A 25,619-nucleotide genomic window follows, 5' to 3' on the forward strand; every position below is an offset into this window, starting at 1 on the left:
TCCAGGAGGCAGATGTTATAGTGAGCTGAGATCACACCACTGCACTCCAGCCTGGACAAAAGAGGGAGACTGTCTCAATTTAAAAAAAGAAAAAAAAAGGAAGTGGAATTAATTTTCTGGGGGAAGGATGAATTCAATTCTATATACTCTGAGTTGAGTTCAAGAGTAGGCACCCAAAATCAAGTTAACCTTATATGAGGGTTTGATTTTGGGTCTTCAGGAAGGAGTCATTAGGTGGTAAGTGCTGCTCCCACATAATACAATGATGCTTATATCCTTTAGTTACAGATGATGTCACTTCAATTATAATTCTCTTCTATGAGAGAATGGCCAAATATTAAGCCTTATTGCATTTGGGTATGAATGAATTTATCAGATTCTTTTATTGAAAGATTTGGTAAGAGGTTGAGGCAGAGGCTCATAATGAGGGAAGAGGAGTGTTATTAGGTCTGTCCCTAAATGCAGAGAATCCATGAATACTCCTAGAATGGTGTTCATAATTGTATGAGTATATGCATCATTTTCTGAAGAAAACATGTATAACTTTCATCAGATTCCTGAAGGGGATAGATGATCAAAAAAGAAAGTTAAGTATGGTGCTGTAATGGCATGGCACATCAGAGGGCAAAGGAGGAAGGGAAGAGGGAAAGAGAAAATAGAAAGGTTAACACATGAAAACTCCCCATTCTTTTGCTGCAGCTTGGTATTGATAATTCCTGCTTCTCTTTTCCCTTACTAGACCCATTTCAGGGATTCTTGAGTTTCTAGAGCCAGCTTGTAAAGAGGCTGCAGAACCTACTGTGTTGAGAGTTATTTTATCTGCTAAAAATATATTCTTTCTTTCTATTTACTTATTATTATTATTATTATTTTTTGAGACGGAGTTTCGCTTTTGTTGCCCAGGCTGGAGTGCAATGGCATGATCTGGGCTCACTGCAACTGCCTCCCGGGTTCAAGTGATTCTCCTGCCTCAGCCTCCTCAGTAGCTGGGATTACAGGTGCCCGCGACCATGCCTGGCTAAATTTTTTTTTTTTTTTTTTGTATTTTTAGTAGAGACAGGGTTTTGCCATGTTTGCCAGGCTGGTCTCGAACTCCTGACCTCAGGTGATCTGCTCACCTTGGCCTCCTAAAGTATTGGGATTACAGGTGTGTGCCAATGTGCCCGGCCCTCTTTCTTTTTATTTTTTAAAAAATAATAGAGAAAGGGTCTCAGCATGTTGCCCACACTGGTCTTGAACTCGTGGGCCCAAGTGATCTGCCTGCCTTGGCCTCCCAAAGTGCTGGGATTACAGGCATGAGCCACTGTCCCTGGCCTGAAAATATTTCCTTAAAAGATTTTATTTCAGTGTTTTACAGAATATTTATCTATGTTTTTTATAGAATTTTTCTGAATACAACAAATACTAATATCTTCACAAAATGGATATTAAAATAACTCAATAAATAATATCACTGGTAATCTCTTTTCAAAGACTAGTTGAGACATAAAAAAGGTAGCTTCTAATTAGCAGCAATTATTTCTTATTCAGTGGAATCATCAAGAGTTGCCCACTTGATGTCTAACTGAAATGTTTCTATAGTTAAATTTGATGTCAACCCCGTATACTAAAGACATCCTTCTCAATGCATATTAGATTAAGCATAGCCAAGTTCATTGGATGCTTCAAAGGCTGACCTGGGATCAGAATCTATCCCCTAAGCAATTTATTTAGATAACTGGTTTTCTATTTCTGTATAGATTAAAATGAATAGTTTTCATTTTGTTTTACAGTATAACATTGAAGCTTTAAAAAAATTTTTTTTAATGTCAAGATTTCCTTTTGATATAGAGAGGAATGGACTAGGTCTGCACTTGATGAGTTTCCTATGGGTATGATTAATTTTCATCGGTCCTCTCCATAGACAATGTTGGGGCTCAGAAAACAATATCCCAAAATATGGTGCTTTGACATGCTGAGTGCTTTGAGAGATTAAAAGGCCTCAGAAATAAATTTCAGAACCAAGGTCTCTCTCTCTCCCTGACCTGCTGCTCCCCATCTTCCCTTCCAATGTGCAGGGATAAGTTTTCTCTGAAGTTCCCATATTTGACTGAGGGAAGTTCTTTTAAAAGAAATGCAACTGTCTTAAACTCCCTCCCTAGGAACTGCATCAAACAACCAGTCAAGATTAGTCACGAGTAAAGATTAAAAGTCATCACCATGCCCAGACAGGCTATTCTTATTCTTCTGGAGGCTGCTCTGAAACTTTTTTATTAACCTGAGAGACTTTATTTACATAATAGGCCAACCTTTGTTCACAGTGCAGTTCTGCCCCTCTCCTTCCTGTAACTTGCTGCCACCTTCCCTAGAGCACAGAGAAACTTTGTCCCAGGCTACTGTCTGTCCTTTGGAACCATTAATTTTACCTAAAAATCATTTACTCTTTCTCTCAAATTGCCTACATCCCCCACTTCCCTCTCTCCTATGAAGAGGGTATTTAAACTTCAACCATCTGGCTCTTCGAGTCTCATATTTTCTGTGCCTCTTGTGCACATGTACACATTAATAAATTTGTATGCCTTCTCCTGTTAATTTGTTTATTGTCAATTTATTTCAGCAGACTCAATTACAGAACTTCCAGAGGGAAAGTTTAAAATTCCTTCCAACATGAAGTTTTACCTGAACATTCAGAGTCTTGCTTTATGGTATAAATAATATTTCTATAAGAAAGTAGGCCAGGCACGGTGGCTCGCACCTGTAATCTCAGCACTTGGGGAGGCCGAGGTGGGTGGATCACGAGGTCAGGAGATTGAGATCATCCTGGCCAACATGGTAAAACCCTGTCTCTACTAAAAATACAAAAATTAGCCAGGCATGGTGGTGGGTGCCTATAATTCCAGCTACTTGTGAGGCTAAGACAGGAGAATTGCTTGAACCCAGGAGGTGGAGGTTGCAGTGAGCTGAGATCACACCACACCACTGCACTCCAGCCTGGATACAGAGTGAGACTCCTTCTCAAAAAAAAAAAAAAAAAAAGTAAAAAAAATGTAATTATATGTAATTATTTTTCAGCTTCTACTATGATAAATTATAAAGAGTACCTGCTCTGATATAATATCAAAGAAAATATAAAGGCTTGTCTTTGAAATGACTAGGACTTCATCAAGGTCAAGGCTTATATAAGTTTAATCTTATAAATCTACATGCTTTCTGTGAAACTGATATGGAGCTATGATTTGACTGATATTCTAACAAAATCACAGGTGGAGAGGGGCGCTTTGTAAAACAGACTTGGCTAACCTACATTTGCTTGCAAAGGGATTTCAGTGCTTATTGGAAAGCTCTAGCCAGGGAGTACAGCTCCCCACATACCTTGACTAAAAATAGACTTTGTCAGATTGGAAATGTCATTCTTTTTGATTGAGTTGACACTTTGGGAAGAACACACATGGAGCTCTCAGAGGAAGGGAACTCTGGACTAGGAGGATGCCAGAGCAGTCAGTCAATTCTGGCAATTAACCTGGTGACAGATGCCATAGCTACACTACATTGAATCCTATAATTGATGCTTTTTAAAGCATCATAGTTACCTTTTATATTACTTTGCTAGGGCTACTATATTAAAGAATCACAAACTGGGTGGCTTAACACAATAGGAATTTATTATCTCACAATCCTGAAGGCTAGAAGTTTGAAATCAAGGTGTCAGCAATATTGGTTTCTTCTGGAAGCTCTGAGGGAGAATCTGTTCTGTGCCTCTCTTCTTACTTCTGGTGGTGGCTTGGTGTTCTTTGGCTTATAGATGCATTACTCATCTTAACCAATGACATCTGCAACAACCCTATTTCCAAGTAAGTGCACATTCTGAGATTCCAGGTAGACATGAATTTGAAGGGAAACTATTTAACTGACTACATATTCTAAGCCATTTACCCTCAGAAACATCAGCACAGTTAATTAGAACACAGCTAACATGGCCCGGGGTGCATGTTCCATTCCAGGTATTGGGCAAGTCATTTAAATTGATTCTATGCTGATAGTTATGTACCTACTGCTACCGTTTGAATGTTGTCCTCTCCAAAGCTCATGTTGAAATTAAATTGCCATTGTAACAGTATTAAGAGGTAGGATCTTAGAGAGGTGATTAGGCCATGAGGGCTTAGTTGTCACAGTGGGGGATTAAGGCCATTTAAAAAGGGTGAGTTTGTGCCTCTTTGCTTTTCTGCTCTTCCACCACATGAGGACACAGAGTTCCTCTCTCTTTACCTTTTGGCCATTTGTTAACACAGCAAAAAGCCTTTTGCCAGATGCCAGCACCTTGATAATGAATTTCCTAGCCTCCAGACTGTGAGCCAGTAAGTTTCTGTTCATTATAAATTACCCCATCTGTGGTATTCTAGTATAGCAGCACAAAATGGACTAAGAGACATATCTTGAAATGTTATCCAGTTAATTCAAGAGGGATCTGGGCGACAACTTGAATGGAATAGCATATTTCACCCATAAAGGTTGTGTCTTTGTATGTTAAGGCTACTATAACAAAATACCATACATAGACTAGATAGCTTATAAACAGAAATTTATTTCTCATAGTTCTGGAGGGTGAGAAGTTCAAGATCAAGGCACCAGCAGATTTGGTGTCGGGTAAGGACCTCTTGCTAGTTCACAGATGGTGCCTTCTCACTGTGTCCTCACATGGTGGAAGGGGCTAGCTACCTCTATACGGTCTCTTTTATGTGGGCACTAATTCTAGTCACAAGGGCTCAACTCTCATGATGTAATCACCTACAAAAGTCCCACACCTCTAAATACCATCATCCTGGGGGTTAGGATTTCAACATATGAATTTAGTGGGGACACAAATATTCAACCATAGCAGGTTACAAAAGTACTCAAAGTACATGTCCATCTTGCAGTTGGTTAGTAGGTGGTTTTCCTATATAAAGCATGGGGCACATTGATGAAGTGACTGATAGTGAAGGTGACTGGACCATGATGGATAATATAAATCACGACACTAGGTTTTCTTTTTGAGAAATGGACAATAAAATGTCTTCTCTGGCTATCATTCTATTGATGATGAGACAAATTTTGATACTTTGCTTTTTTTTTTTTTGCTATGGAACTTGGTGAAATATTGACTCACTTTTATTGGCTTGTGCACGTGTACTAACGATGAAAATGATGAACAACAATTTGAGTTTGTATAGAACTTCCTTTCTGGAAACTTTATTTTTGGCAGGTATGTGGGAGGGGTGGAGGAAATATATGACACCAAACAAAATTTTGGCAAAGGAACAACAACCCTAATCATAAATTTTTAGGCATTTAGGTGATTTTTGATATGAATATTTAAAAACATGTTAACCTAAGCTAATGTTCAGATGTGTACACATTGATTTTTACTTAACTAGAAGATTTTAACATTTTTCTTTGTTTGTATTTCACATATATCAGTAATGACTTAAAATGACTTACAAAATTAATAAGAAAGATTTTTTAAAAATTGCTGGTAAGGGGGCTGGAGAGAAGCCACTCAGATATTGTGTGTGTGTTTGGCTGGTGCAATCTTTTGTTAGGGAAACTTGGCAAACTACAAAATCTTAAGAGTCTGCATTCTATCTGACTTAGCAATTCCACTTTTAGGAATTTACCTTACTGATATAATCAAGGGTGAGGCCAAATATTTAGATATATTCACTGTGTTTAGCTATGTTGCACAATTGTTTATAGCAGTAAAGAATTGAAAGCAATTTAAACATTCAACAGGGGGAAGTTGGTTAAATGACAGCATATCCGTTTTGCGTATGCCATGCAATTGTTTAAAATGATGTTGCAGAATAGTATATGATTCTATTAAAGATGTTCAATATATGCTGTTAAATTCAGAGAGATGAATGATAAATATTATCTGTAGAATAAGCCACCTTTTTTTTCTTTCTTTCTTTCTTTTTTTTTTGAGACAGAGTTTCACTCTTGTTGCCCAGGCTGGAGTGTAATGGCGTGATCTCAGCTCACCGCAACCTCCACCTTCTGGGTTCCAGTGATTCTCCTGCCTCAGCCTCCTGAGTAGCTGGGATTACAGGCATGTGCCACCATGCCCGGCTAATTTTGTATTTTTAGTAGAGATGGGGTTTCCGCCATGTTGGCCAGGCTGGTCTCGAACTCCCAACCTCAGGTGATCCACCCGCCTCGGCCTCCCAAAGTGCTGGGATTATAGGCATGAGCCACCACGCCTGGCCGAATAAGCCACTTTTTAAAATGTATATGTATGCATTGGAAAATGCCAAACTATCAAGAACTAAATGTGGTCAGTGAAAAGGACAGATCATTTCACTTTCTTCTTTTCTCTTATATGTATTTAACACATTTCATACAGCAAATATATTTTACATTTGTGAAGAGAAAAACAAGTTGCTTTTCATTTTTTTAAGTAGGTAAGGAAATGAGTACAATGGGAAAAATGATATAAGAAAGTTAAAATGAACCTTGAGGTTACTTCTAAAAATGCAAGCAATAAGATTCTGTACAGATGGGCCACACATTTTGCTCTAGGCTTTCGAGAGCCAACAGAAAGAGATAAACAGAGTCAATTACAGTATCTATAGTATCTGTGAGAAGAATAATCTGTTAACAACTTAAAAGTAAATACAATGGCAGATTTCACTGGGCTTTTACCTATATGTAGGCTGAAAATAAAATGCTGAAGGTCAATAGAAAGTTAAATACCAGTTTACCTTTATAAAAAGGTGGCCGTAAAGTCTGGAAACACAGACAATGTTATTTTATTTTTTACAGACTTAAGTAAATAATATTATAGTATATATTGATTTTACACATTGAACTCCCTGATTACTTACTTCTTCTGAGGTATGCTAAAGGTACAGGTTTATTCAGGAGAAATCAGAGGGAGAAATCAACTGAGGCAACACATTGCAGCTGATTTTGCTTTTGCTTGGATTGGGAAAAATGTTGTATCAATGCACCATGCTTTGTAACATGAGCATTGTTACAAGGGACAACACAATTCACATACCATGTAATGTCACTGAACATATCATGTAATGTCACTAAACATATTACGTAATAACAACAAACCATTTATTAAGTATATTTGCTGTGTTTACAGATTTTTATGGCCAACCTATAAAGCTGTCTAATATTGTTATAGGTATGCCCTCTTGAAATTCCACAGGTTCACTTTAGCTTTTCTAGGAAATAACAAAATTCCTTAAATTTCCTTTGGCCCAGATTTAGTATAACTTCAAAGGAAGGAGATTTTTTTCACATTTATGATTTTATTTTGGTTTTACACAAGTAAATTTTGGAAGACTATGTTTCTTTGCCTCTAGAAGGGTGAAACAGCTGCCTGATTTTTGGCAGTTACATGCATGCATTCTGTGCAGCTACATGATGACAAATGTGATCTTTGCTGCTTTTGCCCAAGCACTTATTTTGCCAGTCCAGTCATAGTGAAATGTGGGATGCCATTTCTAAGAGCACATATTAAGGGACTTTTTAAAAGGAGGAACCTTCATGAAATATTTCACTTCCTAAAGGCATTATTGGATGAAATCTTCAGAGACCGGCTAATGCTCAACTTAAAGGTTTTCTTAGAAAATGTTCAACCATCCAATCCTGTTATCATTAATACATTTTAATTTATATGAAAACAATGAGTTTCTCATAATTAAGGTAAGATTCTTATGCTTCATCCAAATGGCTTGATAAGAAAAAAATGCAAACAAACCATGAATAGTTTCAAGGAAGATAGAGAAATAATCATAAGGGCTGTAAGCTCTTTGTAGTCAGGAATGATGCTTCTTGTCTAGCAGTACTACAGGTGGAACATATTCAATAATATTAAAAGATTATTTGATGGTAATACTGATTTACCATAATGTTTTTATTCTAAGTTGTTTCATATTAATAAATCAATGCTGTGTGTTACAGGACAGTTTTTAATAAGTTTAGTCTGGGTATAGATAGACTGATTTTTCCATTAAGTACTGACTAGACTGAGAAAGTAAGTACTTCTTTTGGATGTGGGGGACCAAGAAACACCTTTGTCGTTACATAACCATACAAGGTACACATACTTTTTACTTGTCATATAATCAGTCAGTGCTTTTCCCTCCTAAAGATATTTATTCTTCAATGGTGTATCTGAGAGACAGAATGTCCTGGGTAGCCTGTTTTTTTTCCACAGATTTCATCCAAGATATCAGAAATCTATCTCTTTCAAAGTTTACCAAGTAAATATTTGTCTGCAAGGCAAGTAAATTAAACACAGGGAAGAAAGGAAAACAATTATCATTAAACAGTATTACCATTCTATTGAAAAATGGTTTCATTTCAAAATAGATGTAAGTATTTTAAGAAGTGAATGAACTAATGGAGGAAATCAGCATGTGTTCAGGTAGAAGTGCAGCAGCCCTGGGCACCATCCCCTTGCCACTGGGCATACCTTGTCTAACCAGTGATAGAGCTGAACCACATGGTCCTGTCCCCCTGTCAAAAGTTATGGTTAGTTTAATCCCTGCTCCTCGGGAGGCTAAGGCAGCAGGATTGCTTGAGTCTAGGAGTTTGAAGCCAGCCTGGGCAACATAGCAAGATCCTGTCTCTTAAAAAAAAAGTTATGGTTATATATGTGTGTGTGTGTGTATGTGCACGCGTGTGTGCGTGTGTGTGTGTGTGTGTATTTGGAGTCTCCTCTGTCATCCAGGCTGGAGTGCAGTGGTGCCATCAAAGCTCAATGCAACCTCGAATTCCTATGCTCAAGCTATTCTCTCACCTCAGCCTCCCAAGTAGCTAGGACTACAGGTGTGCCCCACCATGCCTATTTTTATTTTTTGGAGAGACAGGGACTCACTATGTTGCCCAGGCTGGTCTCAAACTCCTGGCCTCAAGCGATGCTCTTGCCTCAGCCTGTAACCCAAAGCCCTGGGATTACAGGGGCATGAGCCTAGAATTTATTAAGCCTTTTATTTTTAACATGAATGTTTTTCTGTTATAAAATTTATATAGGTTAGCAAGTATATATTCCTTGGTACAATTATTTGGTTAATGTTTGTCTCCCCTTTCACGGCAACAAAGACCGTACTGTTTTGCTTACCAATGTATTCACAGGGGCTGACATTATTGTAGGTGCTCAGTATATAGAACGTTTGTTAGAGAATATATGAGAATGCAGAAAGAAATGGATGGAAGACAGGGCTATAGAAATGGAAGGAAAAAGTAAACCATGGCCTCTTCAAAACAGTTTACATATCTGCTGTTAAGACTATTGTTGATGCTGGAGCCATTTAAAGCCATTTTGAAGCAGGACATTCTTGCTAAGGAAATAGTCATTATATGTTGTCCCAATGAAAAAAAATAAATTGAAGTACTGTGGTATCTTTACTGTTCTATGTAAGTTCTATGTAAGTTCTCAGGGTTTGGCTATTTATTTGGTAAAGCGTACAGTATCCTAACTTGTTATTTATACATCGCTCCTACCCCATGTCTAGGCTTGAGTCTTTGATAACCATCCTTTTCCTCAAGATGAAATTTCATATGAAAAACACTTGAGCCGGCTGGCGCGGAGGCTCACGCCTGTAATCTCAGCACTTTGGGAGGCCGAGGTGGGCAGATGATTTGAGGTCAGGAGTTCTAAACCGGCCTGGCCAACATGGTGAAATCCTGCCTCTACTAAAAGTACAAAAATGAGCCGGGTGTGGTGGTGAGCGCCTGTAATCCCAGCTACTCGGGAGGCTGAGGCAGGAGAATTGCTTGAGCCGGGGAGGTGGATGTTGCAGTGAGCAGAGATCGCGCCACTGCACTCCATCCCAGGCAACTGAGGGAGATTCCGTCTCAAAAAAACAAAAAAACTCCGGGCGCGGTGGCTCACGCCTGTAATCCCAGCACTTTGGGAGGCTGAGGTGGGCGGATCACGAGGTCAGGAGATTGAGACCATCCTGGCTAACATGGTGAAACCCCGTCTCTACTAAAAATACAAAAATTAGCCGGGCGTTGTGGTGGGCGCCTGTAGTCCCAGTTACTCGGGAGGCTGCGACAGGAGACTGGCGTGAATCTGGGAGGCGCAGCTTGCAGTGAGCCGAGTTTGCACCACTGCACTCCAGCCTGGGCGACAGAGCGAGACTCCGTCTCAAAAACAAAAAACAAAAAAACAACAACAAAAAAAGAAAAACACTTGAGCCATGGGCCAGACATATCAACCCAAACACTGATTGATTACAAACCTCATATGTGACACATAACAATAGGATCATAACAATAGGATCTCTCACTTTCTCCTTTGCAAGTACCGGACTCCTTCCTCTTCCTACCAGACTCCTCTTTGGGCATTTAACCAGTTCTTTTGCCAACAGCATCTCTAAATTGGGATTGCATCTTTGTAATAGACTAAACTTTTGTGAAACTGCCACATATCTGGAATATAAGTGAATTGTGTTACTCTTGTCCCCAGTGTTTCTTTTTTTTTTTTCTTTTCTTTTTTTTTTTGAGACAAGGTTTCATTCTGTTGCCCAGGCTGGAGTAAGTACAGTGGCTTGATTTCAGCTTACTGCAACCTCCGCCTTCCAGGTTCCAGTGATTCTCCTGCCTCAGCCTCCTGAGTAGCTGGGACTACAGGCGCACACCACCCTACTCGGCTAATTTTGGTATTTTTTTTGTAGAGACAAGGTTTCACCATGTTGGCCAGGCTGGTCTCGAACTCCTGACCTCAAGTGATCCACCGGCTTCGGCCTCCCAAAGTGCTGAGATTACAGGCATGGGCCACCGCGCCTGGCCATCCCCAGTGTTTCTAAACATGTCAAGTGTGATCCAAATTTCAAAGGTTTGTATTTTTTCTTAGATGACCTGATAACTTAGATTCTGCTTTTTTAGCTTTCTTGTCTCAGTGTACTGGACAATTTGCATTATTTCACGGAGGGCTCAACACTGTCAGTCAGCCAACAACGTCTCATCCCCAGGATACACCACTCCTTGAAACTTTCTTTCCTACTTGGTCAGTCTGTTAGGTTCTCAGGACGAGCGATTGCAGACCTGAGGTGATTTGAATGTCCTTGGTAAGAATCTATCCTCAAAGGGCCTTCCTGGTTCAAATGCCAGGTTATGGAAATTCTCCCACCGGGAGAGTTATTCCTTTGGATTAAAGCAGTACCGTGCCAGTGTTCTGCATTTTACATTTAAGGGGGGCAGACACATGAAGTCACCTTTCTGAGGTTTTCTGCAAAAGATTAGCTGTGGATCAGATCAGGTCTAGGGCAAGTATGAAAGCACTAGTGACCTTGGGGAGGAGGAGGAAGCTCTGGGATTCGGCGCTAGGGAAAAGTGGAAGAGGACAAACTTTTAAAAAATCCGTTACTGGGTATAGGCCACAGAGTGTCTTTCAGATTACAAGATTTTAAGATCTGGTGCTCAGACTCTTCTTGCTATGCTCCCCCCGGGTCCACCCTCCAGCCTCCCCCAGGACCGCCTTTCTTCCGCAGCCCCATGCCGGTCTTCGATCCCCACCTCTCCAGAAGGGCGCCGGCGGCTGCCGCGTACCTCTTTCCCTGCCTGTCCTACCGCGCAGCGCCGCGGGCCGGCGCCGCGCTTCCTACAGTCCTACGAAGGGGAGTAAAGCAGAAGACTAGCGCATTCTCCCTCAATTGTCACCCTCCAGCTTTTTCCCCCGTGCCCAAGGCTTTCGGTCACCTCTTCATAAATAATAAAAACCAGAGTCCAGAACCTGAATAGGCAACCGCTGATCTGTCCGGCTCGCTTCCCCGCCAGTGAAAAGCAATCTTATTTCAGCGTCAACGCTCTATGTCTTGCAGTCCGATCTCGGCTGACACACCCGTGCCGCTGTCCCCGCGCCGGGCCCTCGAGTTCTGTCACCTCCGGCCGCCTGCGCCTGGCTCTGGGGCCTGGGCCTCTCCCCTCCTCCCGCCCGCGGACCTTGCCGCCCCGCCTCCAGCCCGTGCCACGGCGGCAGCCATTGGCGCGGACCCCCCCCCAGAACGGCGCCCATTGGCCCGGTGCGAAGCCATTCACCCAGCGCATTCCGCCGCCCGCAGGCTTGCGGGGAAACTTCCTTATTATTGTGACGCCGAAAACGGAGAAACCCCGGGTCCGGCGAGAGGGGCTGTGACAGTCGGAGTCCCAAGCTGCGGTTCGGGGGCTGCCGAGGTGCGCAGGGCGGGGGCCGGGGTTCCAGGGAGGAGGGTACGGCGGAGCTGCAGCCGCGCTGGGCCGCGTTCCGCCTGGCACTGCAGTCAGCGCGCGGCTCCCGGAGGGGCGGCTGCGGCTCCTCCCGTGGCTCCGGCGGCGGGGGCTGCAGGCACCTCCAGCGACGACCTGGGTCTGGGGCGCGGGGAGGTTGGGGCGCGGCGCCCTTAGTATCCTGCGTACGCCTCCCTGGCGTTCTCGTGGGCTCGCCCTCCGGTCAGAGAGCCCCGCGCCGGGAAAGGCGAGACAAGCCTTCAAAATGGGAGCGCCTCCCGCCCGCGCTCTGCCGCCCGGGAGGAATTGCGACGCAGAAAGTCAAAAGGAGGATAGTCCCTATGCTCGCCCCCTGCCCCTATTTAAATTCTGGGGTTCCAGGGACCTCCGTGCAGTGAGGGGCGCGGACGCTTTCAATTGAAATGGGAGCTGGCGAGGCCCTGGCGTTTTGGGGAACCTCAGCGGCCGCGAGGAGTTTGCGCCGAGGACGCGGTGCACGGCGTCCGCAATGACAGCGCCGGCAGGGCTGCGGGGCCCGGCACCACCCACTTCGCGGAGGCCGGGCCGGCTCGCCTCTCCGGGGTCCGCCTCCTGGGCGGGGCCGGGGGCGAGGGTGTGTGCGGACACGTGTGTACGGGTGTGTGTGTGTGCGCGCCGACACGTCGGTGCGGACCGGCGCGGGGGTGTCAGGAGCTGGGACGGCCGGGGGCAGGTGAGACTTGAGTCATTTGTGAATGTGTGGAGTGGGCAAACCAGGGCAACCAGACCGAGAGGAGCATGTGTAACCTGAAACAGGTGAGCCTATGGAGACAGTACCTAATGCGACTGTGCACGGAATATGTGTATGCAGCATGAGCTCCAGGGAATAAGTATTTGAACTTTGCTGTTGGTCTGTCACTGTTTCTGGCTGCTTTCTGGTTGCATTTTACATTAGCTTTCAAATGAGCCCAATTAGGAAGTACCTTAAATTCAGAGAAAAGCCTTCCAGGATTTTGCTTGCATTCATCACGCATAGAATGCTTTGGGAAAGACGATTCAAGAGCTCTCTTCCATTTTTATGTGTCTTCTGACTGTTTCCACAAATAAGAAGCTATTTCTAGAACCTTTTGTTTGATGATTAGATAAGATCAAGTGAGCTGATTTTTCAACTCTAGACTTGACAGAAATGAAAAAATAAAAAGTTTTAAATGCAGTGATCGGGTATCATGTTTTAGTCGGCACATTACTGTGAAGCTCTCTCCTTTTGTACTTTCCTTTACCCTGGGGGAGGAGGGAGTAGCATTATAAATCAGAAAAGCAAAGTACATGGATTGCATATCCTAAAGCAAAATAATTGAATTACGTATTTTACATCATGGTCGTACCCCCTTCGAGGCTAGGAACTTTCTGTAAAAAGTATAATGCAGGGAACAAGGAGGACAGGTTAGAAACCTCTTTGGCAGAACTCCTTTGGCATGAAAAACAAAATTAGCACATTAGCACTAGCATCCAGTTCTTGTTCAGTAAGTAGCTGGAGTTTACTTTTTGAAAAAGAAGCAGGGATTTCAGAATGTTCCATGTTGTATGCTTGAAGCGATTCGTTATAGCATTTCATTCTGAAGACCAAATTTAAATTTCTTAAGATTTGTATGACCAATTAAAAACTTTTTTTATACTTAATGAGAGTAGTAGTACTCTACTGGAGACACAAGATAGTTTTGCTTCAGTTTTATAAGTAAAAGTACTATTCTCCAGATCGAATGGGATTTTCTGCATAGAGAGGTAGAAATAAAGTTATGACAATATCTTTTCTTTCAAGATGGGGGGTCTCGCTCTGTTGCACAGGCTGGAGTGCACTGGTGCGATCTCGGCTCACTGCAACCTCCGTCTCCCAGGCTCAAGCGAATCCGCCACCTTAGCCTCCAAAGTAGCTGGGACCACAGGCGTGCACCACCATGCCCAGCTAATTTTTTGTAGTTTTTGGTTTCGCCAAAAGACGAAACGGGGTTTTGCCATGTTGCCCAGGCTGATCTCCAACCCCTGGGCTCAGGCTGTCCACCCGCCTGGGCCTCCTAAAGTGCTTGACAAAAGTATCTTAAAATCATGGAGGACTTTTTCTTTTGAGATACTTTAGGTACCTCTCTGAGATGATCTCTTCTCATTTTGCATGATGGAGGATGTGGTAATGAAAAGGGAAAGACCGGGTGCAGTGACTGGCTGGGCGCAGTGGCTCACACCTGTAATCCCAGCACTTTGGGAGGTTTGAGACGGGTGGATCACTTGAGGTCAGGAGTTGGAGACCAGCCTGACCAACATGGTGAAACCCCTTCTTTACTAAAAATACAAAAATTAGCTGGGCATGGTGGCGGGCGCCTGTAATTCCAGCTACTTGGGAGGCTGAGGCAGGAGAATCGCTTGAACCTGGGAGGCAGAGGTTGCAGTGAGCCGAGATCGGCCACTGCACTCCAGCCTGGGTGAAAGAGCCAGACTCTGTCTCAAAAAAAAAAAAAAAAAAAAAAAAAAAAGGAAAGGAATGAAAGGAGACAGTCTTCATAACAGTTGTGGCAAAACAAGCTGCTATAATATGTGTCATACATGGAAAAATAAAATAGACAAAATTTAATTATTTTCCAAAATTTTCTCTAACAAAAATGGGAGATTTTAAAGTAATTCCATTTTTACTACTCCCTATCAAATGTCAGGAATTTTTATAAGGTGATATCTATATCTCTAGTTCACTTTTAGAGGTGATTGATGTCTTTATAACTGGTTAGAGGTTATCTTACTGGTATTTAACCAAACTCCTGTCTTGAGATACAATGCGTGGGGAATATTCAAGATTGAGTAATTTAAAGATATTCTTATTTTCAGAGGTTAACTACTGTCTTTTTGTTTACAGTAACATGAAGACACAACAGAGTTCCATACTAATGTTATTTATTATTTCTTTAACTTGCAGAACTGCAAGGTGTGGAATATTTCTGGCTTCTAGTCCAATGCCAAGTGTGTGACCTGTGGTAAGTTACTTAATTTTTCTGGACATCAGTTTTTTCATCTTGTAAATGAAGTCCTTTACATACATTATCCTGTTTAATACTCTCATCAACTCAAGCTAGGGTAGCTACCTAGAGAGGGACCTACACAAATCTCAATGCCTTCCTGCTGCTCTAAGATAGTGAAGAGAACAAGGTGAGCCCAAGAAGTAGGAGACCTGGTTTCTGGTCTCTGCTTCAAGCACTTAATTCTTTTTTTTTTTTTTTTTTTTTTTTTTTTTTTTTTTTTGAGAGGGAGTCTCGCTGTCGCCCACGCTGGAGTGCAGTGGCGGGATCTCGGCTCCCTGCAGGCTCCGCCCCCCGGGGTTCACGCCATTCTCCTGCCTCAGCCTCCGGAGTAGCTGGGACTACAGGCGCCCGCCACCTCGCCCAGCTAATTTTTTGTATTTTTAGTAGAGACGGGGTTTCACTGTGTTAGCCAGGATGGTCTTGATCTCCTGACCTCGTGATCCGCCCGCCTTGGCCTTCCAAAGTGCTAGGATTACAGGCGTGAGCCACCGCGCCTGGCCAAGCACTTAATTCTTAGTGGACCAAAGTTACTTGGCCTCTGAAGGCCTTAGCTGCCATTAAAATGAATTTAGGAATGTAAGTCTTTTACTTAGAGGTTAGATCAAATGGACTTTTAATAAGGTGGTAAATTTGATAATATAACTCTGTCCCCTTTAGACATTTACTCCATTTAGAAATAGTACTTGTTGGTGGCAGGGACATGTGTTTCTGTGTAAGTGAACTGGTTTTATTATTACTCAGGGTGGGGAATCTTTAACATTATCTGGAAAATAAAAGTGGTTACAAGTTGAGATGGTGGAAATTCAGGTTTTCTAAGAATGGGGGTCAGTTCACTAGGCATTTATCAAGCCTCTACTGTGCTCTTGTACTCTGCTGAGAATGGAAGGCACAAAGATGAGTAAAACCTGGTTCCTTCATGGAGAAACTCCCAGTCTGCACGTGGACAGGGTGTTAGTGGAGGAGGTAGGAGAAGCAGCCATACTGCCTCAACAGCGCTTTGCATTTTTGTTTGTTTTGTGAAGTATTTGTAAGCATAAAATAATGCATGTCATATATGTTAAGAAACAACAATAAAAGGACAGAAGCAGAATATCAGCCATGCTATTGAAATGTCTCCCTTTGTGCACCTTCCAGATTGTTCGCTCTATTCCTACTGCCTCCACAATCATTACCCGCTATTTTGTGTTTGTGATTTGCTTTTCTTCATAGCTTTGTTACCACTGATGATTCTTAATCTCCAAATAATATATTTGTTATAGTTGTGTTTGAATTTTGTAAAAATGCATCATACTCGGAATTCTTCTGTGACTCAACACTTTTTAAGATATAGTTACAATGATGCTTATAGATGGAGTTTATTTTTTACTGCTGTACAGTGTTCTGTTTTATGCATGTGCCACACTGTATCTGTTTTCTTATTGATGGATATTTGTTTTTTACTTTTTTCCTATTTCAAATAATGCTGGAATGAACATTCTTATACGTGTATCTTGGTGCATATGTTCATGAGTTTCTCACTGCATTGGACTGTAAGATAGCCACTAGTCACGTAGGGCTACTTACATTAAAATTTATTAAAATAAAATATTAACTATTTCAGTTCTTCACTTGTATTAGTCACATTTCAAGTACTCAATAGCCACATATACCTACTGGCTACCATAGTGGACAGTGCAAATATATAGCATTTCCATTATCACAGAAAGTTCCAAGTTTCCAGATTTTACTCATCTTTGTATCTCCATTTATTAGTATAGTACAGGAGCACCATAGATGCTTAATAAGTTGGACAATGCTGGTCATATGCCCAGCAGTGAAATTACTGTGTGGGGAGGTATCCACATCTTCATCTTCACTGGAGAATGCCAACTTGTTTTGCCAAGTGCTTATGCCAGTTTATATTCCCACCAGCTGTCTATGAGGGCCCTGGCTGTTGTATATCCTTGACTTGGTATTGTTAGACTTTTCAATTCTTGCCAGTCTCGTTGGTGTCTTTTGAAGGCAGTCCACAGCTTAAGCAGACTGCAGAGAAGTCATTCTTCCAGCTTCACAAAGCCTAGCACCAGGTAGTGAAGAGGGCACCACCTTAGAGGGGATGATCCGGGGAAGGGTAGGAGTGTTTCCTGTGTTGGCTGAGGGGGTCAGAGGACCAAAGTCCAGCTAAAGTGGAGGAGAGAGAAAACAGCAAGGAGTGGAGTCACGTTGTTGAAAACTTCTCTTTGCCTTCTATGACATTTCTGTCTTTGGTAGGAACATTTTTGATAATAAGGCAAGTCATCAAAATGAATCTTCTTTGTTACCAGAGTTAATTCTGCATTTTAATTTTGGCCCTACATTTATTTAAAGCCTGAATTTGGGGAGTATCTGCAAAGCACTGAAGGTTTTGGACATTGTCTTTTCCTGCTGTTGAAAGAGACCCTCTTCATATATACAACATTCAGGTAATTGCTTCTAAGCTTACTTGAAAGGAAGCTTATCCCTATTTTAAATGAGATTAGAAGTCCTGCCTGAGTGTTATTTTGGTCTCAGTGCCTTTCAAACAAAGGGATAAGAATGAGTTGTTAGGCTGCTGTGTGCATAGTCGCATAGTCTTATCATAAGACAAAGTTTAGGAATTGAAGGTTGTCTTTTAGCATTCAACTCACTAGAGCTAGTAAAAAGAGATTTATCTCCCCACCGCCCTCCACCCATGCCCTCTCCAGAATTTAAAAGCAAATGCACACAAAAAAACTTCCTCCTATCAACCTCAAATCCCTTTCATGAAAGTTATGGCAGATGGTTGTGATGCTGCTTTGCTGTAGTGCAGATTTGGCAGAATGCAGCTAGTGCTAATTGCAGTGAGGAAGACAGGAGTCACAATCCCAGCCTCTTTTGGGAATTGTCCTGTCTGCTGAAATCTCAAAGAAGAGCACTAGGAGTAGGAGTAACATTGACTAAAGCAGCTGACATTTACTGGTCACTTACTACTACATGCCAGGCACCATGCTAAGCCCTTTTTACATGCATTTTCTCATTAATCCTCACAACACTCTAGCACCTTCTCCTGATTTTGGAGCTTAAGGTGGGTAAACATCTTTCCTCAGGTTTCACAGCTAACGTGGTTAATGTAGGGCTTGGATTTTAGTTCCTTTGACCCTTAAGCTCTGCTAAGATTATCTTGAATCTCTTACCAAGAATAGATGAGAAGGACTCAGGAAAGTGCCAGGTTGACATTGAGAGAAAGTTGTACTTCAAAAGTAGTCCTTCCTTTTGTTTTGTCATGGGGAAATAAGAGGCAGGAAATGCAGCCAAGGGGGGCTGGTGTAGGTGCTGAGGGAAGTGTAGTCCTATATTTTGCAGCGAATTTCATAATTGTGTATTTTGAAGGAAAATAAAAGATTCTGCTCTTCTAGGAGCAAGCAAGAGAGTGAATGAGGAAAAATGGGTGTAAGGACCTTGGAGGTCAAAATGCCCAGCGATGCAGACCGTTGCTGAAACTAGACCTTTAAAGTCATGGACATCAGCAGCTACAAGATTTAGGGGTCCAACTGGAGTGTACTTTGAAGTGAAAGCTGTGCTAATGGCTGGCTTCTCTCCAATGTGTTGAACTTCTCTCCTGAAAGCTAGATGATTTTAGTTGCTTTCTTCTTTAGTTCCGGCAGAGCATTGTGATGACCTAGGCCGTATTTATAGTTAGGATTGATAGTTTATTCACAGGTACACATCTTTTTTGTGGTTGCTATTTAATTCTCTCGGTAGGCAGTTTTTATTTGACCAATTGAAGATTCCATTACTGTAACTCAGTTGGGAAGAATTTTTGAAGTTTTCTTGAACAATAGTCCTTTTTATTATCTTTTTTCATAAATTGTTTTTACTAGTCAGTCAGGGATGAGGCCATACTTCAGGCTGTTTACACAGGATTGTGCTTGGCCAAAGCACCCAGAACTCAGATGACTCTCAAGGACTGACTCATGCCAGATAAACTACAAAAAGCTGATAGACCCAGGATGCCAAATTAATAATGAGAATTAGAAATCCTAATAAGACTGAGATGCTTTGGTTACCTGGTCACAGTATTCTATCCCTGTAGTAGAATCTGCCCTAGAAACCAAGTTATTTAAGGTTGCTTGCTAAGCAAGGCAGTTGGTTGGGTGAATTTAATGACAACTGTTATGGAATCTGATCCACCCATCCACTTTTAGGAAAGAATTACTTAGCGGATCAGATAGCCAGGTTGACTGATCAGGGTCCCTGTTTTCTCTGGAGAGTGGTGCAGACACATTGGGAAGTCTGGCCTTTTGGTTATCTACTTTCTAAGCTCCTTACTGTACAGCACAGCATAGTGTCTCTTTCTTTTCCTTTACTTCATCTTTTTTTTGTTAGTTTCACTTTCTTCATCTGTAAATTAGAGATAATGGCAGTACCTGTCTCATAGAAGATGAAATGAGCCAAAATCTGTGAAGCACATAGAAAAGTACCAGACTCAGAGTAAGCTCAAATTAGGTCTTATCTGCTGTTATTATTAATAATGTCATTATTATCAGTCAGGAGTTTCTTTCTATTGCAAGTGAAAGAAACCTGATTCAAACAAGCATAAATAAATAAGCTTAAGTAAACAAAGAAGGGACTTGTTATACTCTGTATATAGTTAGGTTCTGTAAAGTCGTGGTGAATACCATATTAGTGAATACAGAGCCATTGTTTCTGAGGAAATACAGGGTTAGGTTCCTGCAGGCTCTGGTCAAGAGATTTTTATCAGCCAGCTGACTCATAACCTTTTTTTATGTGTGTTTCTGTCTAGACAGCCTATTTAATATATATTTCTTACTAATATACACAATATTTCTTGGTAATAAAACACTAGTTGAGAAGGGTTTAACATTTTCTTGACCCTGTGTAATGTGACAGTGTTTTTGGCTTTCAGCCTCACATCAGTGCTATCCACTGTGATTTTTATTTTTTATGGGTTGTCATCTCATGAATCCACAGATTTAATTGCTTTTCCATTGTATCTATAGCTTCATTATGTACTCTGGATATTACTTTAGCTCTCTCCAGGGGAGGCCTCACATACAGATCGGCAGATTTCCTGTTCCATATTTTGGATGTACCCACTTGTTGATTCATTAACATTGAACTCACAGCCAACACTATAACTCATGCATGAAAGAAACTTACCTAATACACATTTTTTTCTCTGTAAGGCACATCACAACCTTCTTGCACCTAAGAACACTAGAAGGTAGGAGAGAGAAGACAAATTTATGAAATACTAAACATGAAAAAATCCATTAATGTGGATAATAGCAATTGAGCAAGTTGGGAAAAATAAATTATTTCTAGATTATGTGAGCTTGTTGGTCTATTTAAATGTGTATCATTAGACCAGCAACCACCACCATCACTACCCTGCCAGTTTTTCATTTTATTTCTACTTCCCTCTCCACAATATTTGTAGTTAATTCAAAGAATAACATTTAATCTTAATACTTTTTTAGTGTAGAGTCTAGACAAGGAATAAAAATCCTGGGAAGAAGCAGAACTTTCTGTTTAAGACAGCAAAATGAGATTCAGTTTTATATTTTATTTTGGGCCTTTTCATGCCTTTCCCGAAAGCCTCAAGAGTTCAAAGCATACCTCAGGATTACAATAAGGCAGTTTTAAAATTGTTATATACAAATTAAGGCCATTGAGTTAAATCCAAAGTACTGTAATTGTTGTCAAGAGAGGTTGAAAGTATGAGCTTCCTCTGTGTTGTAATCTTTAATTTGTAGCCATTTGGGCATGCTTTTACCTTGGGAGAAAGGAGTTTGTCATTTTAAAAGCTGACTTTGCATAGAATAGCCAATTAGCTGTCTCCTTCATATGTTGACAGTTCCCTCCTGTAGATTGGCTGATATATTCAGCTTTGATGTGTTCTTCTAGTATTATAATTCAAAGTAAGTCTTCACCATTTCCGTTAGAATCCATCCTCTTTTCATTAGGATGAAATGAATGTACCAATGAAAAGATTAGGCAAGACACCTTTGAAGTCTGCAATCTTGTCTTGAAATCCTGATATTTTGACCTGTAGGACCTAGAACAGTGATTCTTAATATGGAGAGAGTAGCATGTTTAAGAAGTATGGTTAGAAAAGGATATTCAGAATTATAATTAAAATGTATATTTGGAAACCGGCTGGGCTCCGTGGCTCACACCTGTAATCCAAGCACTTTGGGAGGCCAAGGCGGGCTAATTACTTGAGGTCAGGAGTTCAAGACCAGCCTGGCCAACATGGCGAAACCCTGTCTCTACTAAAATACCAAAAAAATAGTGGGGTGTGGTGGCACATGCCTATAATCCCAGCTACTTCAGAGACTGAGGCAGGAGAATTACTTGAACCTGTGAGGCGTAGATTGCAGTGAGCTGAGATTGCGCCACTGCACTCCAGCCTGGGAGACAGAACGAGACTTGGTCTCCAAAAAAAAAAAAAAAAAAAAAGTATGTTTGGAAACTGAAATGTAATCTGAATGTCCTTAAGACCAATCTTCTGCATTGCTTGTTTGTTTTTAAGATGGGTCTCGCTCTATTGCCCAGGCTGGAGTGCAGCAGTGCGATCACAGCTCACTGAAACCTTGACCTCCTAGGCTCAAACGATCCTCTCACCCCAGCACCCCAAGTAGCTGGGACTACAGGTGTGTCCTACCACACTTGGCTGATTTTATTTATTTTTTTGTGGCGATAAGGTCTCACTGTGTTGCCCAGGCTGGTCTCAAACTCCTGGGGTTAAGCTGTCCTCTCACCTTGGCCTCCCAAAGTGTTAGGATCACAGGCGTGAGCCACTGTGCCTGGTCACTGTTTTCTTTAATATCCAGATAAAGTGATTCAAGCCCAAGGCGATGCTGATTAGAGATTTAGCGTCTTCCTCAAATTTCTAAGAATTTCCAAGGGGAAGAAGAACGTTTAGGTTCTCTTATCATGCCTCATCCAAAACTCTTGCTCAGTTGTCAGTCTTCAGGAGGGGCTCTGAGTGCTTATTTTCAAGGTTCTTTTTATTCATGCTTGGCAAAATACAGTTATTGTAAGGGTGTCGTGTCTTAACTTTGATAGAAGGTTTGGGATTCTCAAAAGTAGTTACAGAATAGGCAACAAGTTCAAACTGAGTGTTAGACACCACTGTTCTCAAAATTCATCTGCTGTTCTCTGCCACGGAGAATCTACTGTTTACTGGCCAGGTTCCAAACTTGCAGCCATATTACAGGCTTCAATTGCTTTCTCTTTTTTTTTTGAGGTGGAGTTTTGCTCTTGTTGCCCAGGCTGGAGTGCAATGGTGCCATCTTGGCTCACTGCAACCTCTGCCTCCTGGGTTCAAGCGATTCTCGTGCCTAAGCCTCCCGAGTAGCTGGGATTATGGGCGCCCGCCACCACGCCCCACTAATTTTTGTATTTTTAGTAGAGATGGGGTTTCACCATGTTGGTCAGGCTGGTCTCGAACTCCTTCCTCAGGTGATCCATCTGCCTCAGCCTCCCAAAGTGCTGGGATTACAGGTGTGAGCCACCATGCCCGGCCAATCGCTCTCTCTTAATTTGCTATCTTAAATAGGAGCATCTACTGTTTTATAAGGCATGCTTGGGATTTCCCCCGTCTCCTTTCGTCTCTAAATCTTGGACCTTTCTTTCAAAACCAGAGAGGTGCATGGGGTATTTTCCTTGACAGAAGATCCACCCACTTAAGATTTCCAACTTTATCAATAGTCAGAACTTTTGAAGTTACAATATTTCATTTCTGATCAAAGCATTAGATAAAGCTTCCACTCTTATGTCTTTGTAAGCAAAAATAATATATTGAAATAATTGATACCTTTCCCATATTAAACTCTAGGGGTTGTTCCCTCCTCCTTTCTGTTGTAGAAAAAATACTTTTATGCCTATTATGTTGGTAATAACAATTCTCATAATTAAACTCAAGAAAGCCTTGTTGGCTGATGTCGACCTGCAGAGGCAGTAGACATGTAGCAAGAGAAAGGAAATTTAAAGACAATTAAAAAATCTTTACTGAGATATAATTCACATACCATAAAATTTACTTTTTTTTTTTTTTTTTTGATACTGAATTTTGCTCTTATTACCCAAGCTGGAGTGCAATGGCAGGACCTCAGCTCACTGCAACCTCTGCCTCCCGGATTCAAGCGATTCTCCTGCCTCAGCCTCCCGAGTAGCTGGATTACAGGCATGCGCCACCGCGCTTGGCTGATTTTGTATTTTTAGTAGAGATGGGGTCTCCCCATGTTGGTCAGGCTGGTCTGGAACTCCCGACCTCAGGTGATCTGCCCGCCTTGGCCTCCCAAAGTGCTGGGATTACAGGCATGAGCCACTACGCCCGGCCTAAAATTTACCTATTTAAAGTATAAAATTTAGGGGTTTTTAGTATATTTACCATGTTTTAAAACCATCACCACAACCTAAATTTAGAACATTTTACCACTTTCCAAAAGGACAGGTACAGTCACTCTCCATTCTCCTCTTTCCCTCCAGTCCTAGGCAGACACTAGTCTATTTTCTAGTCTATTTTCTATTGCCTGTTCTATACATTTCATGTAAACGGAATCATATAATTTGTGGACTTTTGTGACTGGATTCTTTTACTTAGCATAATATATTCACCGTTCATCCATGTTGCAGCCAAATAATATCCCATTGTATAGACATACCATGTTTTATTTAACCATTCATCAGTTGATGGACATTTTGGTTATTTCCTTTCAATATTATGTATAATGCTGTTGTGAACATTCCTTTGTAAGTTTTTGTGTGGACGTAGTCTTGCAGTTCTCTTGGGTTTATAACTAATAGTGAAATTGCTGGATCATATGGTATCTCTATGTTTAGTCTTTTCAGCAACTGCCAGACATTTTTATAAGCCAGTGTAGGATGGTTCTAATAGCCCCACATTATCACCAACACTTATTGTTACCTGGCCATCCTTGTGGTGTGAATTGGTAGCGAGAGATGAGATTTTTTTTGTTTGTATGAAAGGGAAACATGAATTGTTAAAAGGTAACGAAACTTTAGGCTAGGGTCAGTAATCAGGCAAAAGTTGATTACCTGCTAAATAGAAGAGGTCTGTGTTATACTGTGGTCTCTGTTGAAGGAGATTAAAATCTGGGGAGTTAAGTTATAAAGATATAAAGAGAAAGCTACCAGTTAGGCAGTATAGTAGACATGTCAGAAGGATGCAGGCTGGCTGTCGTTGCAACAATCCCAGAGTTTCTCAAGTAGGAAGTGAGGCTTGACTCAAATCTGGAACCAAGGGTAAAAGGGAATGGCAGAGAAGATAACATTTTTTTTTTCTATTTCTCATCTTCACTTCAAGTGGTGAAATACTACTAACCAATCTAATATTAGGGTACCTAAAGGAGTTAATTGGTTCAAAATTTTTTAAAACATTAAATAAGCAGAAAATTCAAAGGAATGATGCATTGAGAAAGGATAGGGTGAAATCTTGAGAGTAATTTCAAAACTGTTACTAACTTAATGGTTTGCCAAGATTGTTTCAGCCCATCTCCTGTACTCAGTATCCTTTAGCAGTGATCTGAAAACCATATTCTGTCTGTTTACTCATTCATTTAAACAAACACAATTTATTTAAACTTCTTTTTTAAACTGATTAAAATACAAAATAGCATCATTATAACTGCTTTCAACAGTATTAGTATGTTTTATTTTGAGTTGTAAGATATCTGAAGAATATTAAGGGGAGGGTTATTTTTTAAATTGGTTACATTCATTACTTGATTTTCTATGACCTATTTCTTTTTAATTAAAAAATAATTTTTTTAAACTCTCTCCTAGGCTACATGATTCCCTGAAAGATAAGAACAATGTTATGTTGGGGATATTGGTCTCTGGGCCAACCTGGTATCAGCACCAACCTGCAGGGAATTGTGGCTGAGCCCCAGGTGTGTGGGTTCATATCTGACAGAAGTGTCAAGGAAGTGGCCTGTGGGGGAAACCACTCTGTGTTCCTGCTGGAAGATGGGGAAGTTTACACATGTGGTTTGAACACCAAGGGGCAACTGGGCCATGAGAGGGAAGGAAACAAGCCAGGTAAGTGCACCTTGTCTGTCTTGATTATTGGTGAGAATGGAAAGTTGGAGGACACAATGGCAGAGGGCCCAGTTGGAGCTTTCTCCACCAAGTGTTCGGTTTTCAGGGAGGCTCTTTTGAACGGTGCAGGGATTCCTTCCTGTTTGGAACCCTTGTGTCTAATTCAAGCCTTTTGATGGAAAAGCAGACTTTTCTTTTCTTTTCTTTTTTTTTTTTGAGATATGGTCTCGCTCCGTCACCCAGGCTTGAGTGCAGTGGTGAGATCTTGGCTCACTGCAACCTCCACCTCCCAGGTTCAGGCGATTTTCATGCCTCAGCCACCTGACT

The 25,619-nt window shown here is 41.4% G+C and overlaps 1 protein-coding gene across 12 annotated transcripts in view; it reads left to right on the forward strand.

The window, feature by feature from the left end:
• Window positions 1-11,989: 11,989 nt before the first annotated feature.
• HERC3 (HECT and RLD domain containing E3 ubiquitin protein ligase 3) overlaps window positions 11,990-25,619 on the forward strand; it is a 116,677-nt gene continuing 103,047 nt past the window's right edge. For 3 of the 12 annotated variants that reach the window (XM_063705422.1, XM_063705424.1, XM_055384650.2), the window contains exons 1-4: window positions 12,004-12,153; window positions 15,125-15,182; window positions 17,574-17,668; window positions 25,038-25,292. In XM_063705422.1, the coding sequence (XP_063561492.1) occupies window positions 25,067-25,292 (226 nt within the window). In that variant the 5' untranslated portion in view covers window positions 12,004-12,153; window positions 15,125-15,182; window positions 17,574-17,668; window positions 25,038-25,066. Of the gene's footprint in view, window positions 12,154-12,890; window positions 12,982-15,124; window positions 15,183-17,573; window positions 17,669-25,037; window positions 25,293-25,619 lie in introns of those variants that run through there. The other 9 variants (XM_063705423.1, XM_063705425.1, XM_055384649.2 and 6 more) reach the window with 6 other exon arrangements.

This window comes from Gorilla gorilla, chromosome 3, assembly GCF_029281585.2.
Source record: "Gorilla gorilla gorilla isolate KB3781 chromosome 3, NHGRI_mGorGor1-v2.1_pri, whole genome shotgun sequence".
In the NCBI taxonomy this organism is placed as follows: Eukaryota; Metazoa; Chordata; class Mammalia; order Primates; family Hominidae; genus Gorilla; species Gorilla gorilla.